The sequence below is a fragment of the Eptatretus burgeri genome, chromosome 5, assembly GCF_056783735.1.
Source record: "Eptatretus burgeri isolate ZD-2024b chromosome 5, Ebu_testis_v1, whole genome shotgun sequence".
Classification (NCBI taxonomy): domain Eukaryota; kingdom Metazoa; phylum Chordata; class Myxini; order Myxiniformes; family Myxinidae; genus Eptatretus; species Eptatretus burgeri.
Window position 1 is genome coordinate 15,502,016 of NC_140965.1, and position 17,121 is coordinate 15,519,136.

The 17,121-nt window shown below is 45.8% G+C and overlaps 1 protein-coding gene across 3 annotated transcripts in view; it reads left to right on the forward strand.

Moving 5' to 3' along the window:
• Positions 1 to 17,121, forward strand: part of LOC147025908 (uncharacterized) — a 59,358-nt gene that overhangs the window by 1,314 nt on the left and 40,923 nt on the right. The window contains exon 2 of one of the 3 annotated variants that reach the window (XM_085880808.1): positions 13,553 to 15,530. The exons of the other annotated variants lie outside the window; for them this stretch is intronic. Within the exon in view, the coding sequence (XP_085736934.1) occupies positions 13,559 to 15,220 (1,662 nt within the window). The 5' untranslated portion in view covers positions 13,553 to 13,558 and the 3' untranslated portion in view covers positions 15,221 to 15,530. Of the gene's footprint in view, positions 1 to 13,552; positions 15,531 to 17,121 lie in introns of those variants that run through there. 3 annotated transcript variants of the gene reach the window in all.

Here is a 17,121-nt window from a genome sequence, read left to right on the forward strand (position 1 = left end):
GCAAATTAATGAAAATGTGAAATTGGTTTTCATCAGCTTGTTCCCTTGCTTGAAAGTTTATGAGTAGGTTCAGTGGAGCCAAGGAAGCAACTTTCAACAGAACAGTGTGTGAAGATCCAAACACTGCGAGAAGAAGAGCACACTATGAAGAAAATAACAGAAAAGCTGAAGATCTACAATGGTGTGTGGTACACTTTGCAACGCCTGAAATAAACTGGCTCGGTACAAGACAGGAAAAGGCCAGGAAGATCCAGAAGAACCGCCCCCGAAGACAAGACAAGCAGATGAAGTCGCTGACCTAACATCAAAGAAGACCATCAAGGTAGCAGCTGACAAATGAAATGAGCAGGCTTCAACATTAACATCTCATCCAGTCCAGCACAGTGTCCAAAACACTAATTGCAGCAGGTCTCCATGGCAGAGTTGCAGCAAAGACACCACTGCTGAAACCACAGAATAAGGTACACAGACAAATTTTCAAAGTAACACCAACATTGGGGACTGAACAATGGAAACAGGTACTGTGGTCTGATGAATCGAAGTTTAAACGTTTTGGATCGAAGAGACGCTAGTTCGTATGCTGAAGTCCTGGAAATTTGTTGCTACACACAAGTTTTGCAGCCTACTGTTAAATACGGGGGAAGCCCTGTAAATGTCTGGAGTTGTATCTCAGTTTTTGGTGTTGCAAAACTTGCTAAAATCAATGGGACACTAACAAAAGTACAAGGAGATACTGCAGCACCATGCAGTTCCTTGTGGGCCATTTAATCGGAAGATGATTCATTTTCCAACACACTTCCAACATAGTAAAGCAGTATTTGGAGAACAAGGTTACAGCTCGTGCACTTCAAGTGTGAGAAGGGCCACCACACAGTCCGGACATGAGTCTCATCGATGCCATATGGGATTACCTGGAAACAGAGTAGAGAGGAACTAGAAGGGCACTCGGTAAAATGCATACCTCCACCAGACTGAACAATTTACGTTTTGTATCCCACGGATAGGTTGCATCTGTATCTGGACCTTAAAAAAATAGAATATATATATATATATATATATATATATATATATATATATATATATATATATATGTGCTGTTATGGTGAAGTGGAAACATCGAGGAGCAACAACAGCTCAGCCACGAAATGGTAGGCCATACAAGCTCATAGAACGGGACCACCGAGTGCTGAAGCGCGTAGCGTGGAAAAATAGTCTAGCGTTGGTTGCAACACTCACGCCCAAGTTCCAAACTGAATCTGAAAGCAAGGTCAGCACAAGCATTGTTCCATGGCTGAGCAGCCGATCACAAGCTTAAGATCACCATGCGCAATGCCAAGCGTTGGCTGGAGGGGTGTAAAGCTCACCACCATTGGATTCTGGAGCAGTTCAAGTGCGTTCTCTGGAGTGATGAATCACACTTCACCATCTGGCGGTCCGACGGTCAAATCTGGGTTTGGAGGATGCCAGGAGAATGCTACCTGCCCGAATGCATTGTGCCAACTGTAAAGTTTGGTGGAGGAGGAAAAATGGTCTGGGGCTGTTTTTCATGGTTCAGGCTCGACCCCTTACTTCCAGTGAAGGGAAATCTTAATGTTATAGCATACAATGACATTCCAGATGGTTCTATGCTTCCAACTTTGTGGCAACAGTTTGGGGAAGGCCCTTTCCTGTTTCAGCATGACAATGCCCCCATGCAGAAAGTGAGGTCCGTACAGAAATGGTTTGGCGAGATCGTTGTGGAAGAACTTGAGTGGCCTGCACAGCGCCCTGACCTCAACCACATCGAACACCCTTTGGATGAAATGGAACGCCGACTGCGAGCCAGACCGAATCGCCCAACATCAGCGCCCAACCTCACAAGTGCTCTTGTGGCTGAAAGGAAGCAAATCCGTGCAGCAGCAATGTTCCACAATCTTGTGAAAAGCCTTCTCAGAAGAGTGGATGCTGTTATAGCAGCAAAGGTGGGGGATGGGGGGGACCAACTAAATATTAATTCCCACGATTTTGGAATGAGATTTTGGACGAGCAGGTGTCCACATACTTTTGGCCATTTAGTGCACATATATATATATATATATATATATATATATATATATATATATATATATATATATATATATATAACAGAGTACCAGTTGTACTGGGCCCGGTGTATGCCTCGGTTAAAATAGGTGTACCATATCCCTGTGTCGTAAGAGGCGACCAGCGTTGCGTCAGGAAGGGCATCCGGCGTAAAACATGTGCCAAATCACTATGCGGATCATACGGATGATCCGCTGTGGCGACCCCTCATGGGAAGAAGAAGAAGAAGAAGAAGAAGAAGAAGAAGAAGAAGAAGAAGAAGAAGAAGAAGAAGAAGAAGAAGAAGAAGAAGAAGAAGAAGAAGAAGAAGAAGAAGAAAAAGAAGAAGAAGAAGAAGAAGAAGAAGAAGAAGAAGAAGAAGAAGAAGAAGAAGAAGAAGAAGAAGAAGAAGAAGAAAGAGAGAGAAGAAGAAGAAGAAGAAGAAGAAGAAGAAGAAATGAAGAACGAAGAAGAAGAAGAAGAAGAAGAAGAAGAAGAAGAAGAAGAAGAAGAAGAAGAAGAAGAAGAAGAAGAAGAAGAAGAAGAAGAAGAAGAAGAAGAAGAAGAAGAAGAAGAAGAAGAAGAAGAAGAAGAAGAAGAAGAAGAAGAAGAAGAAGAAGAAGAAGAAGAAGAAGAAGAAGAAGAAGAAGAAGAAGAAGAAGAAGAAGAAGAAGAAGAAGAAGAAGAAGAAGAAGAAGAAGAAGAAGAAGAAGAAGAAGAAGAAGAAGAAGAAGAAGAAGAAGAAGAAGAAGAAGAAGAAGAAGAAGAAGAAGAAGAAGAAGAAGAAGAAGAAGAAGAAGAAGAAGAAGAAGAAGAAGAAGAAGAAGAAGAAGAAGAAGAAGAAGAAGAAGAAGAAGAAGAAGAAGAAGAAGAAGAAGAAGAAGAAGAAGAAGAAGAAGAAGAAGAAGAAGAAGAAGAAGAAGAAGAAGAAGAAGAAGAAGAAGAAGAAGAAGAAGAAGAAGAAGAAGAAGAAGAAGAAGAAGAAGAAGAAGAAGAAGAAGAAGAAGAAGAAGAAGAAGAAGAAGAAGAAGAAGAAGAAGAAGAAGAAGAAGAAGAAGAAGAAGAAGAAGAAGAAGAAGAAGAAGAAGAAGAAGAAGAAGAAGAAGAAGAAGAAGAAGAAGAAGAAGAAGAAGAAGAAGAAGAAGAAGAAGAAGAAGAAGAAGAAGAAGAAGAAGAAGAAGAAGAAGAAGAAGAAGAAGAAGAAGAAGAAGAAGAAGAAGAAGAAGAAGAAGAAGAAGAAGAAGAAGAAGAAGAAGAAGAAGAAGAAGAAGAAGAAGAAGAAGAAGAAGAAGAAGAAGAAGAAGAAGAAGAAGAAGAAGAAGAAGAAGAAGAAGAAGAAGAAGAAGAAGAAGAAGAAGAAGAAGAAGAAGAAGAAGAAGAAGAAGAAGAAGAAGAAGAAGAAGAAGAAGAAGAAGAAGAAGAAGAAGAAGAAGAAGAAGAAGAAGAAGAAGAAGAAGAAGAAGAAGAAGAAGAAGAAGAAGAAGAAGAAGAAGAAGAAGAAGAAGAAGAAGAAGAAGAAGAAGAAGAAGAAGAAGAAGAAGAAGAAGAAGAAGAAGAAGAAGAAGAAGAAGAAGAAGAAGAAGAAGAAGAAGAAGAAGAAGAAGAAGAAGAAGAAGAAGAAGAAGAAGAAGAAGAAGAAGAAGAAGAAGAAGAAGAAGAAGAAGAAGAAGAAGAAGAAGAAGAAGAAGAAGAAGAAGAAGAAGAAGAAGAAGAAGAAGAAGAAGAAGAAGAAGAAGAAGAAGAAGAAGAAGAAGAAGAAGAAGAAGAAGAAGAAGAAGAAGAAGAAGAAGAAGAAGAAGAAGAAGAAGAAGAAGAAGAAGAAGAAGAAGAAGAAGAAGAAGAAGAAGAAGAAGAAGAAGAAGAAGAAGAAGAAGAAGAAGAAGAAGAAGAAGAAGAAGAAGAAGAAGAAGAAGAAGAAGAAGAAGAAGAAGAAGAAGAAGAAGAAGAAGAAGAAGAAGAAGAAGAAGAAGAAGAAGAAGAAGAAGAAGAAGAAGAAGAAGAAGAAGAAGAAGAAGAAGAAGAAGAAGAAGAAGAAGAAGAAGAAGAAGAAGAAGAAGAAGAAGAAGAAGAAGAAGAAGAAGAAGAAGAAGAAGAAGAAGAAGAAGAAGAAGAAGAAGAAGAAGAAGAAGAAGAAGAAGAAGAAGAAGAAGAAGAAGAAGAAGAAGAAGAAGAAGAAGAAGAAGAAGAAGAAGAAGAAGAAGAAGAAGAAGAAGAAGAAGAAGAAGAAGAAGAAGAAGAAGAAGAAGAAGAAGAAGAAGAAGAAGAAGAAGAAGAAGAAGAAGAAGAAGAAGAAGAAGAAGAAGAAGAAGAAGAAGAAGAAGAAGAAGAAGAAGAAGAAGAAGAAGAAGAAGAAGAAGAAGAAGAAGAAGAAGAAGAAGAAGAAGAAGAAGAAGAAGAAGAAGAAGAAGAAGAAGAAGAAGAAGAAGAAGAAGAAGAAGAAGAAGAAGAAGAAGAAGAAGAAGAAGAAGAAGAAGAAGAAGAAGAAGAAGAAGAAGAAGAAGAAGAAGAAGAAGAAGAAGAAGAAGAAGAAGAAGAAGAAGAAGAAGAAGAAATATATTTATATATATTGTTACGGCTGTGGAAATTCGCAATACACCATAAAGGGTCCTAAGATCAGTTATGACGATAAGTAATTGTGTAGTTAGATTTCCCCACCATTGTTTAGAGGGAATTTCCGTGTTCACCGGGCTGCGATCCTTTGAGATAGCCGTTTTTCTTTTCTCTGTCATTATTTTGGACCCATAATCCCCCAACAACTCAAACACCACCACCTTCACCTCTTTACCTCCACAACTCCATCCCGCAAACATCGCTTCACCGCCATTCTCAAACGACGCCCGCCAACAACCAAACTCCCACCACCTCCACCTTTCTACCACATGCCAGACCATGGGTTATGAATGCTTTCCTTTCGCCTCAAAAAGCGGATCAGGAATGCTTCACGCCCCCTTTTCATCCATCCAATGACTGAGCATCGGGTGGCAAAGCCCCGCCTCCGAACAAGCTGTGATCTAGAAATTTACATATACGCCCCTTCCCTGGGCCATATAAGTGCGAGCTCGCGGAAGAAGAAAGTTGCACAGTACGTCGGCAGAGAACCAAGTGGGAGCAGTGGAGTGGCAGCAGCAGTGTCGGCAGTCAAGCGGGAAGTAAAGTTGTGCAGTACGTCAGCAGAGAACCAAGTGGGAGCAGTGGAGTGGCAGCGGCGGAGTGTCGGCAGAAGAAGTCAAGTCTGCAGTGTCGGCGGGGAAGTCGAGTCGGGAGACGGAGCTCGAAGCCGACGGGAAAGGCAGAAGGGGAGCGCCGGAGAGAGCTCGCCGACCACGCTAGGGGCACGAAGCCAGGCGCAGCTACGCTGACATTGCGGCTTTCCCGCCATCGCGCCACGAGGGCGCAGGTAGGACCTTCGGTCTCGTGGACCTGGCTGCTCATCCAGGTTCCACGCGCATTAGGCCCACGGGCCCAGTCTGACTCCCTTGCCTTTGAGGGGGTCTTTCCTTTGCTTTTGTGTGAATGCGTGTTGTGGCGCCGTGTCTTGTAAAGTAGAAACTGTTTAAGTGCATGTAAATAAATAATAATCATATTCGGTTGTAATGTTTTTGCTTCTTGCTTGTAAATTGCATTCTTACTGTATGGCTGTGAATACGTGCTTGCCTTGTCTGAGTGTGGAATAAATGTACTTGTCGAACTGTTTCCTGTTTCATTGCGTCCTTTCCTTTGTTTGAAAGTTCCATCTTGCATCACGGAAGGAATTGGTAGAAGGGTGTAAGCACCCGGTAAATAATCACGTCCGTAGGGGCCGGCAATAACACCGCTCTGTTATCACTGAAGCACGGAACGGACCGCTTAAGCGGTTCGTGTCCTCGGCCGGCCAGCGGCGAGGTACGATCGCCCGGTTAACTACCCGCGCAGGTACTTAGGTAGGTCGAGTTTGGCGAATAACCCTATCCTGCGTGGGTGGCCGATTGGCACGATTGTGGTGGGGTCGAAAGACCCACCCGTAACTAGCTCCTGGCGATAGTTCCAAGGAGGGTCACAACTGAATTGTCCGTTCCGGTGGGCGACGCGGTCGCGATTTGAGTTACGTGGCGGATCGCACGCCGGGCAGACTGAAATTCGTAACACTGGTGTACAGGAGTGTGGGATTCAAATCCACCTCGGTCTCCAACTAAATTCACGGGGATCGGACCAGGGGTGTGCGAAGCAACCCCCCCCGCCTCCCCTCCCCCCGTTCCCTCCAAATTACGAGCGAGCTGAATTAATTTCTTCCGAGAAATAAGATGGAGTTTCAAGGCGAGCGGGTGCCTGGGGTAGAAATTAATATGTGTAGTAATGTAGAATCCATGGTCCAGGATGGAAACCCTGAGCAGGAAATGCTTGTGGTGCAGGAACAATTCCCCCCCCAACCGAACCCAGAGCCCGAAATGGGCGCGGCAGCGGCGTACGACACCCCCCTCCCCACCTCCATCAAGTTCCCTCCCCGGCCCCCAGCGAAACCACGACCGACCGAGGCGATTCGGATTTTTTGGATCGGCTGAAATCAACAGAGTGGGGGAAATGTTGATGCGGATGATGCAACAAATGGGACACGAAATAAAAGGCATGAACGAAAAGATGGATGGAAATACACAACAAATGAACAACAAAATGGATGGCATGAATAAAAATGTGGATGGCATAAAAAACAAAATGGATGACAATGTGCAAATACTGCGGGAAGAGACGCAGCAAAAGGGCCGAGGCCTGCAGGCAGGCAGAGGCAATTGTGTGCAGCGAAACGCGGACGGTGGAGCTCATGACGGCAGCACCACGGGCTGGAACGAACGAGCTTAGGGGGAGTGCAAAGGCTGTCAGGCCCGCATTGGAGGCGGGTGAGGGCAAATTAATTCGGGGGACGTATTGGGCGAGAAGCGTGAAGGTGACGGAGAAAGTGACGGTTACTGGGAGGGAAAAACCAAACGAGGTTACGGAGACGTGCACGAGACACGTAGAGACGAGGGGGATAACAAAGGAAGAGACGGAAATAACAGAGACACGGGAGATAGAGGGGGAAGTGAAAGAAACAAAACACGAGCAGACACACACGGAGGTAGTGGAGGACCATGAGGGGGAGCTGGCAGAATGTTTTGTGACCCGGTGCGAGCAGCTGTATGGCCTCCTCCAGGAACGAGGGGAGCGAGTATGCCCCCTTGAAGCGGTTTACGACCAGGTGGGTCTGGTCGAGCATTGCGAGGTAGAGGGGGATGAGTGAGGCGGACGGGTGCACGGAGAGCTTGGGGGGTATAGAGGCTCCGGAACCCCTTGTGGTGGCGCTAATCCCCAGTGCGATTGTCCCGGTGCGTATTGTTGCAGATTCCGCGCCCGCCGGCGTGCTGACGGCCACGTAACTCGAATCGCGGCACGTCGCCCACCGGACGGACAATCCAGTCGTGACCCTCTCGGACTAACGCCGGGAACCAGTCACGGGTGGACCTTTCGGTCTCACCGCGATCGAGCCAATCAGCCCCCACGTGGGATAGGGTTGCTCGCCAAATTCGACCTACCTAAGTACCCACGCGGAGGGTAGACCGGGCGATCGCACCTCGCCGCAGGTCGACTTCGGACACGGGCCACTTAAGCGACCCGTTCCGTACTATCAGAATAACCGAGCGGTGTTATCGTCGACCTCGACGGTTCGATTAATTATCGGGCGTATTCAGCCCACTACGAACCCTTTACGTGAAGCAAGATGAGGATTCAATGGGAGAAATGACGAAGCGAAGCGGGAAACAGTTCAACACAAAGCACATTTATTCGCGGCACACGGGAAGCACACATATACAATTCCACCAAAAGCACACAGAAAAGAAAAACACAATTCAATTTACACAAAAAGCAAATGTAAAAGCGAAGACACAATGCAGAGCTAATACCGACTACCGAGCACACGGCAACACTTATACAATTCTACTTCACAGACGGCGCCGACAACACATACCCAAAACCAAGGAAAAGAATACCCTCAAGGATGAGGCGGGCCTGAGGCCGAGACCGGGTCGGCCTACCCGTCTGGTGATGAGACGAGGAGCGCGATGGCGCCTCAACTCCGCGGGCCTCGCGGACGGTGTCTGGTAGGGGGTGGGAAAGGGGCCCCCTTGGTCGCACTATCTCAGCGCGGGGGGAAACAGGAGGGGGTTGCTGATGCTCGGGGTATAGAGGATCTTTATTATCCCGCGACGAGCGTCTCCACCTCGGCCAGGTCGCGCTGTCGGCCTCCCTCGGGTGCAGCTTCCTGCACGACGCGAGCACCCCCTCGTCTGGTGTCGCCGCCTTTCCACAGCTCCGTCCCCTCCGTTCCGACTCCAACGCACACGACGAGCAGCTCCACCGCCCGCGAAGTCTTGACTCTGTTTCCGACTCTCCTACTCTCCACCTCTCGACTCCCCGACTCCTCTCTGACTGACGAACACGGTCCTTTTATGCCCCCGTAGCTTCGCCTTTGACCCCCTCCCTTTGACCTTTCACCTCGCTCCCCATTGGCCCGAGAAAAAGTGGGCGTGAAGGCTTTTTGATCCATAAATTTGCATATATCGATCGTCCTGGAGGCGGGGCCAAATCGCCCCTCGCTCACCGATTGGACGGCAAAAAGTGGGCGTGTGTCGTTTTTGATCAGTTTTTGAAGCACAAAATCCGTGATTTTGTACACGCTGTTCGACGCGCGCCCTGCACGAGTCCAACACCGGTACCCACAGCGGGGCAAGAACGGTGGCGATGCTACGGTTGCGAGGTGTGACGGGAAGGTCGTGGCGGTTGTGGTGAAGCGGCGTTGTGGTTGGTGGTTGATGTTGTGATTGTGGTGGTAATCATGGCGGTTGGTCCAAAATAAAGATAGTAAAAGAAAAACGGCTATCCTGAAGAGTCGCAGCACGCATAAATGACATGTATTCCCACTAGACAACGGGTTTGGGCCTAACTACACATGTACTTACCGAGATACCTCACCTAAGGGACCTGAATGGTGGTTTGCGAATTTGGTAACCACAACAGTATGTTCACGAGTGTGGCGAAATGCGTGCTGCACCGCACGCATAGCGCGGGTGCAAGGGCGTGTGTGAGAGTGACTGGGTGGGTGACGAAGACCCCGTGTGTGGATGAGATCCCGTGTATGGATGAGACCCCGAGTATGAGTGACACCCCGTGGGTGGAAGAAACCCCGTGTGTGAGTGGTGTGGTCACGAATGTGCCGGGGTGCGTGCTTCCCAGCACTCCGGGTGTGAGTGGAAGCCTGTGTATGAGCGAGACACCACGCGTGAGTGTCACCGCGTGTGTGAGTGGTATGGTGCGCGTGAGTGAAGCAGGGTGTGTGAGAGGGACCGAGTGTGTGAGAGAGCGGTTTGCAAGGGAGATGACGGTCGGCATGCGGGAGCACGCAGCCGCGTCTCTGAGTCCGAGTGTGGAATGGAGCTTGAGTGTGCGAGTGTGACGGAGACGACAGCGACAGATGGACAATGGCCGGGTAGCGGCCGTAGCTGTATTGGGGACCGTGCCGGGTTTACCCAGCAGCGAGCACGAGGTTCATGCCGTGCAGCGCACGAGGCCGCCGCGTGCGCGCTTGCGGGAGTGAAGCCTGGTCCGTAAACGCCAGCGGTGGATGTTGTCGATCCCGCAGACGGACAAAAGGTAGGCTGGATAACGGATTTGGAACGGATGGGTTTTCCACGCAAGCGTGTGTGTGAAGCTCCGACGGGCAGAGCACATGTGTTCGTGTGGGGAACCCCTCAAAACGCAAGGCTTGTTTTTTTGATGCGCAGGGTGACGTCATGGCTGCACGTGTGGTTCGAATCCGGCAGGAGGGTGAATCCCTGCCGGATGGTGCCGTCCAGGAGGGACGAGGTACAAGGTGCGCAAACCGCTGCCATGACGTCACGGGGAAGGAGCGCAGGTTGCGAGTTGCCGCGCTGGTGGTGCGCATTAAAAAAAAAATAAGCCTCGCTTCGGGTGAACAGGATTTCCCGGGCAAGGGGTGGAAGACCCCCTTGGCCTGGGCACAGGATACCACTAGTTAGGGGGAAGGGTTAGTGATAGTTAGACCGGCTTCATGGGGCAGGGGTAAGTCCTCATGGAGCCCGTGGAATGGATTAGTTTGAGGGATTGCAGTCAGATTTAGGAAGGGAGATGGGAAATAATATTTGGAGACAGTGACAGACTGTGAGTGTGTAGAGGGGACGTAGCTTAGCTACGTAGTGTTAAAAGGAACGTGCTATTAGTTGAAGGGACGACGTGGGAGCACGAGTTAGTTAGGGGAAGTAGTGAGCAGGATGGCAGAAATCAGCGATGTGTGAGTTGAAGAGAGTGGAAACTGCAAATGTTGCGTAAGTGAGGCCAGCGGGCCTGAGTGTATGGAGTGATTGTGGAATGCATGGTGCGATGAGTGATTGGGGGGAGGAGTGATTCCTGCCCAAGGGACCCCGGGATCAGAGTAAGGTGAGTTAGTGGGTTAGTCAAATTGACAAAATGGAGGTCGTTTTGCTGTTGGTGAGAGTGTAGGCTCGAAACCCGTTTGGAGGGGTGCAGGAGCCCTGTTGATGGGCTGGGAGAGTGGCTACGAACGGTGAGTATCGCTGAGTGGGTACCCCGGGCACCGGGTTAGTTGGCCGCGGTAGGCCAAGGGCCCATGGGGGGCCGGGATAGCGTAGTGGGCACGGGTGCACCCGCATGATGCGGGGGCCCAGGTTGCCATTGGCCGCGTGGGCAGTGCATGGGCACGGGTGATCCTTGGAAAGGGGCCCGAGGTGCCAGCCTGCATATGAGCGTTTCAGGGGAGTCGCCACAGAGGGCACTCCTCGGTGTTTAGGGAGCTGGTAGGCTCGGAGGCAGTGTAGTGCCCGGGGGTGCCATTGTAGGAGAATCGGCAGAGGGCAGTTCCTGCCAAGGGAGCCACGCATCCCAGCCATGAAACCGTGCAAGGGCACGAAAGAAAATTGGGGGGCATGGCCCGAAATTTGAGAGGAAAGGCAGCAGCAGTGTCGGCAGAAAAGTGGCACTCTGGAGGGTCTGGAGAGCGCATAAAAAGTTGGAACAGCGGAGTGGCAGCAGCAGTGTCGGCAGTCAAGTCGAGTGCAGTGTCGGCAGGCGGCGGCAGTGTCGGTCGCGGCAGTCAAGTCTGGAGTCGGTGGAGTGGCAGTCTGGAGAAACGGGAGACGGGGCAGTCAAGTCGAGTGCAGTGTCGGCGGGGCAGTCAAGTCGAGTGCAGTGTCAGCGGGGCAGTCAAGTTGAGTGCAGTGTCGGCGGGGCAGTCAAGTCGGGAGACGGAGCTCGAAGCCGACGGGAAAGGCAGACGGGTGAGCGCCGGAGAGAGCTCACCGACCACGCCAGGGGCATGAAGCCAGGCGTAGCTACGCTGACATCGCGACTTGCCCGCCATCGCGCCACGAGGGCGCGGGTAAGACCCTTCGGTCTCGTGGACTTGGCCGCTCATCCAGGTTCCACGCGCATTAGGCCCACGGGCCCAGTCTGACTCCCTTGTCTATGAGGGGGTCTTTTCTTGCTTTTTCTTTGAATGCGTGTTGTGGCGCCGAGTACCGTAAGTAAAACCATATAAGTGACTGTACATAATTGCTTATAGACGGTCGTAGCACCTTTTGCTTTGCTTTTGTTCTGTATACGTGCATGTTACTGTTTTGCATTCCTGACTGCATATGTGCTTGTATAATAAATGTTTGAGTGTGCAATAAATGTGCTTATCGAACTGTTCCCCGTTTCGTTGCGTCCTTTCCCTTGTTTGAAAGTTCCATCTTGCATCACAGAAGGAATTGGTAGAAGGGTGAAAGCACACGGTAAATAATCACGTCTGTCGGGGCCGGCGATAACACCGCTCTGTTATCACTGAAGCATGGAACGGACCGCTTAAGTGGTGCGTGTCCAAGGCTGGCCAGCGGCGAGGTACGATCACCCGGTTAACTACCCGCGCAGGTACTTAGGTAGGTCGAGTTTAGCGAACAACCCTATCCTGCGCGAGTGGCCGATTGGCACGATTGTGGTGTGGTCGAAAGACCCACCCGTGACTAGCTCCTGGCGGTAGTTCCAAGGAGGGTCACGACTGAATTGTCAGTTCCGGTGGGCGACGCAGTTGCGATTTGAGTTACGTGGCCGATCGCACCCCGGGCGGATCGAAATTCGTAACAATATGTTCTATACCGAGTGCCGTTCCATTTCGCCAAGTGTCACTCGATGAGTGATTTTTCATTTGTATGTCAATCGCCTACAGGTCAGATTTTTATTCTGTTCTTCACGAAACTTAACCACCTGGTGGAGGTAGTTGCAAGTAAGAAGCCTATTCAGGTCAGTAGGGTAAGAATACTGGTTCTGGCTCACTTTTCCCCATGTAAATGAATGGGGGATTTTCAGCCATGAATTTTTTCTTTTTTTCCCCTAAAAAATAAATCCCCTTTTTATCCCAAGGTATATTTATTTGTCTCCCCTTTTAACCTGGGGACACTTTTTTTCAAATAACCCATACAACAAGATAAAGATTTGTTAAAGGTGATTCGAAAGAAATATCTGAAACGTCTAAGCCCCGGGACACTCTTTATCAAATAACCGATGCATATTGTTTAGCTCACTCATTGAACCTATAAACATTTGTTCATTCTCAAATTCCTTCAATAGTTTAATTTTCTTTGCACAATAATCCCCATCTAAAATATTGAAAAACAAAACATTTGAATCTTTATATTTTTTAAGATACCCCTTTTGTGCCATTACGAAATGATAAACTTCTCTTAATGCTCTCATCTGACCACCTCCTGAGTTGCATATCATTTTGAGATTGTAGTAAATTATTTTTCCATTGTTCAATTGATAACCATCAAATTTTTCAGTCCATTCAAAGATATTTATTATTTTCTTTACATCCTCTAACTTATTGGTTTTTAAATTGATTCGCATATTTGTTTTATTTACCTTTGTTTTAGATATTTTTTCAATAAGACTTATTTGATATTTTTCACATTCATTATGTTTTCCATTTATATACCAAGACTGAGATTTTCTCCACTCTTTAGTTTGACTAATACTTGGTTCGGCCATTTATATATTGTGAAAAACGCGGCGGTAGCCCTTAAAAACCCTAACCCATCTTCCCATCGTTAAAACTTGTGTCCATATGGAACACAATCTATTCTATTCACTTTATCATACAATACCCATATGGAACACAATCTATTTTATACACTCTATCATACAATATCCATATGGAACACAATCTATTCCATTACACTGAACAACAAATTTCAAAAATTTTTTTTTACTGGAGATGTGTATAGTGATTAAGACTAATTTGGGTACGCTGATTTCAAAAATCATAACCGTTTTGCTGTATCACGTCAGGATTTTCAGGAACAGAAATATTCCCATTGCCTAGAAGTCAGGATTTCAATGAAATTTACATATGTCTTTAACATGTCTATTTCGTACAATTGTTGTTAACTTGTGTTATATTTCTTTCTTTCAGATAAAGATGAGTAGGCGTTCCTGTACCAATCATCCTGACAACTTCTGTTATGTCTGTGGTCGGTATACCAAAAAAGATCAACAGCGAAGTATATCTACAGCAGTGAAAATGAAGGCCGCCTACTTTCACTACTTCGGGTGTAAGGTGGGGGACCAAGAACAGAGCTGGGCACCACACATCTGCTGCACAAGCTGTCACACAACCTTGACTCAGTGGTTGGTGGGCAAGCGCGCGAGCATGCCATTTGCGGTGCCCAAGATATGGCGTGAGCCGCAGAATCATCATGATGATTGTTATTTCTGCTGCACAAGCATCGCCGGCTTCAACAAGAAGAATAAAGGTCACATCAAGTACGCTGACTGCGTCTCTGCTCGTAAACCTGTGCCTCATGATGACGAGAACCCCGTTCCAACACCTCCAGCTGATCAGAACATAGCTGTAAGCAGTGGTGAAGAGGATGGTGATGATGAACCTTTTGAACCCGACACTCAAGAATCACACCTTCTGAACCAGGGAGACTTAAATGATCTTGTAAGAGATCTCTCGCTGTCAAAGGCGAAGGCAGAGCTGCTTGGATCAAGGCTGCAGCAGTGGAATCTACTTGAACCTAACACCAAGATATCCTTGTTCAGAGCACGTCACAGAGACATGGCTGAGTTCTTTGAGATGGAAGACACGATGACATTCTGCAGTGACATCAACGGTCTGTTGAAAGAACTTGGGTGTGATCACGATCCTGCAGACTGGCGCCTCTTCATCGACTCGGGGAAGAACAGCTTGAAGGCTGTTTTGCTCCACAATGACAACGAGAAACCATCAGTCCCACTGGCTCACGCGTTCGGCATGACAGAGACCTATGAGACTATGCGGCAGCTGCTTGATTCCATCAAGTACAATGACTTCAACTGGCACATCTGCGGAGACTTGAAAGTGGTGGCGCTGTTGTTAGGGCTGCAGTCAGGCTACACGAAATACATGTGCTTCCTTTGTCTCTGGGATAGCAGAGACGACAAGAATCACTGGACGAAGAAAGATTGGGAAGAGCGAAAAGAGCATGTACCTGGTCGACACAACGTGAAGCATGTCGCCCTTGTCGACCCAGCCAAGGTTTTCCTTCCACCACTCCACATAAAGCTCGGCTTGATGAAAAGTTTTGTACGGGCAATGGATCTGAATGGGCGTGGGCTTTTATACCTCAAGGAAAAGTTTGGCAACACCTTGTCGGAGGCCAAAATCAAGGCTGGTGTCTTTGTTGGACCACAAATCCGACAGATTATGAAGGACGAAACTTTTCCGACAACTCTAAACCCCAAAGAGCTGGCAGCGTGGAGGAGCTTCAAAGCTGTGACGGACAACTTCTTGGGGAACGAGCGCGCGGACAACTATGAAGAAATAGTGCAGCAGCTGCTGGAGTCCTTCAGGAAACTTGGCTCCAGGATGTCCCTGAAAATCCATTTCCTACACCAGCACCTGAACTTCTTCCCTGATAACTTGGGAGCAGTCTCGGACGAGCACGGCGAGCGATTCCACCAAGAGATTTCACTCATGGAGACGCGTTACCAAGGGCGGCACAACCCGAACATGATGGGTGATTTCTGCTGGTTCCTGCATCGTGAAACTGACACAGAGCAGCACAAACGCAAAGCCAAATGCCTAAAGCATTTTTAATTACATTCTAGTGGAGTTTTTCTGTAATTTCTATAATTTTGAAGCATTCATGATGAAATAAATGAATAAATGAATTTTTGTAAATTTCATTGAAATCCTGACTTCTAGGCAATGGGAATATTTCTGTTACTGAAAATCCTGACGTGATACAGCAAAAGGGTTATGATTTTTGAAATCAGCGTACCCAAATTAGTCTAAATCACTTTACACATCTCCAGTAAAAAATTTTTGTTGTTCAGTGTTATCTAAAATAAATCTCTTATCATCAAAGGCTCCTAATGCCTTTTTATTTACTTCTTCACTATATATCTTATGTTTATAACTTCTTATTGTATTCATTTTCCTATATTCTTCTTTCTTATTCATCAAACAATTATAATAATTTCTAAAAGTTATTGATTTCTTTATTACATATTTCTTTATTCCCTTTAACCTTTTATCAATCTGATCACCATACTTATAAGCATATGCCTTTGCTCTCAATCCAATAAACTCACTCATTACTTTTCCACCCAACTCATCCTTAAACTTACCAATAACCTTTTCATTCTTTTTTGAAAATAACTATCATATACTCCAATGTTTTTCTTCATATCTTTATAAACATCGTCAGTTTTTATATCTAGAATAAAACTATCAGTGTCCATATACAACAATGAAACATTTTCACCATACTCTTTCTTTAAATCATTATACAAATAATCATACATCAATATCTTTGATAAATCAAGAACTGCTGTTCCAATATAAATTGGTTTATCCATGACAATACTTTCCTTTTTCATATGAATAGCAGAAAAGTTCTCTGAAAAAACCTCTTCTCTCTCAAAACTTGGTTTATTTATCAATCTAGAAGCTTCTTTCCAAGATGTTGCAAATCTAATGTTTTGCCTGTTTCAAACATTCTCCATTGTCTTTCCAAAGACAGCATTATTCATCAATTTATAGAATTCCCCTTCAAATTTTACTTTTGTATTTGTTCTCATATCTGTATTGAATTTAATATACTTTTTCATCCAAGGACTTTGTTTAAATTTTAAAACTCTGAATTTTAGCTACTCTCAACCCAGCAGATAAATATTGTCTCAAGTTCCTTTGATGCAAAACATATCCCTCTTTATCATAGAATGTTATTAATAACTTTTCTGTTGATTTACCTTTAATATTAAAACTTTTATGATAATCACTTAACCATTCTTTCTTTGGGGTTTCTTTCTCACATGCAAAAGGAAGATCTTTATGCTTATTATGAAGATCACTCGGGTACCTCAAATCAACTTCAAAATAATAACCTTCTTCTTCCTCATTCAATTCCTCTTGAGAAGAAATAACAATATTCATCAAAGCCTTTTCATAATCCTTTTCTTCCACCCACTCTAATTTACCATAAGGCAGAGATTGAGACATTGCCCATCCATACAAATTATTAGCATCAAAGTACATCAAATAATTACTATCTTTTTCACTCTCATAATTTGGAAGATATTTATTATTTGCTTTAGCATATCTTTTTGAACATACTTGTGATATTCCACCTCTCTTAGACTTCTCAATCATCAAAAGCATATCTACATCACTGACTAAATCTATATCTTGTTTTGTCATTTTCAACATTGCACTCCAAGCTAAACCAGGAGCTGTGAAATAGTGGGCAGGATCTAATCCATAACAATTTTTATTATGACAGAGTGATCTAAAAGCTTCAAACACATCAGCTAACAATAAAACATCTGTTTTTAGATACAAATCATGATATTCTCCAAGGTTCTTTATCTTAAATATTTTCCAAATTTCTTGTGCGTGTTTATATTCCTTATCACTTATCTCTACTTCATAAAGGTTATTATAGAAATTTTCTTTTGAAGGAAGTTGTGTTTCTTTAAATCTCATAAATGAATCCA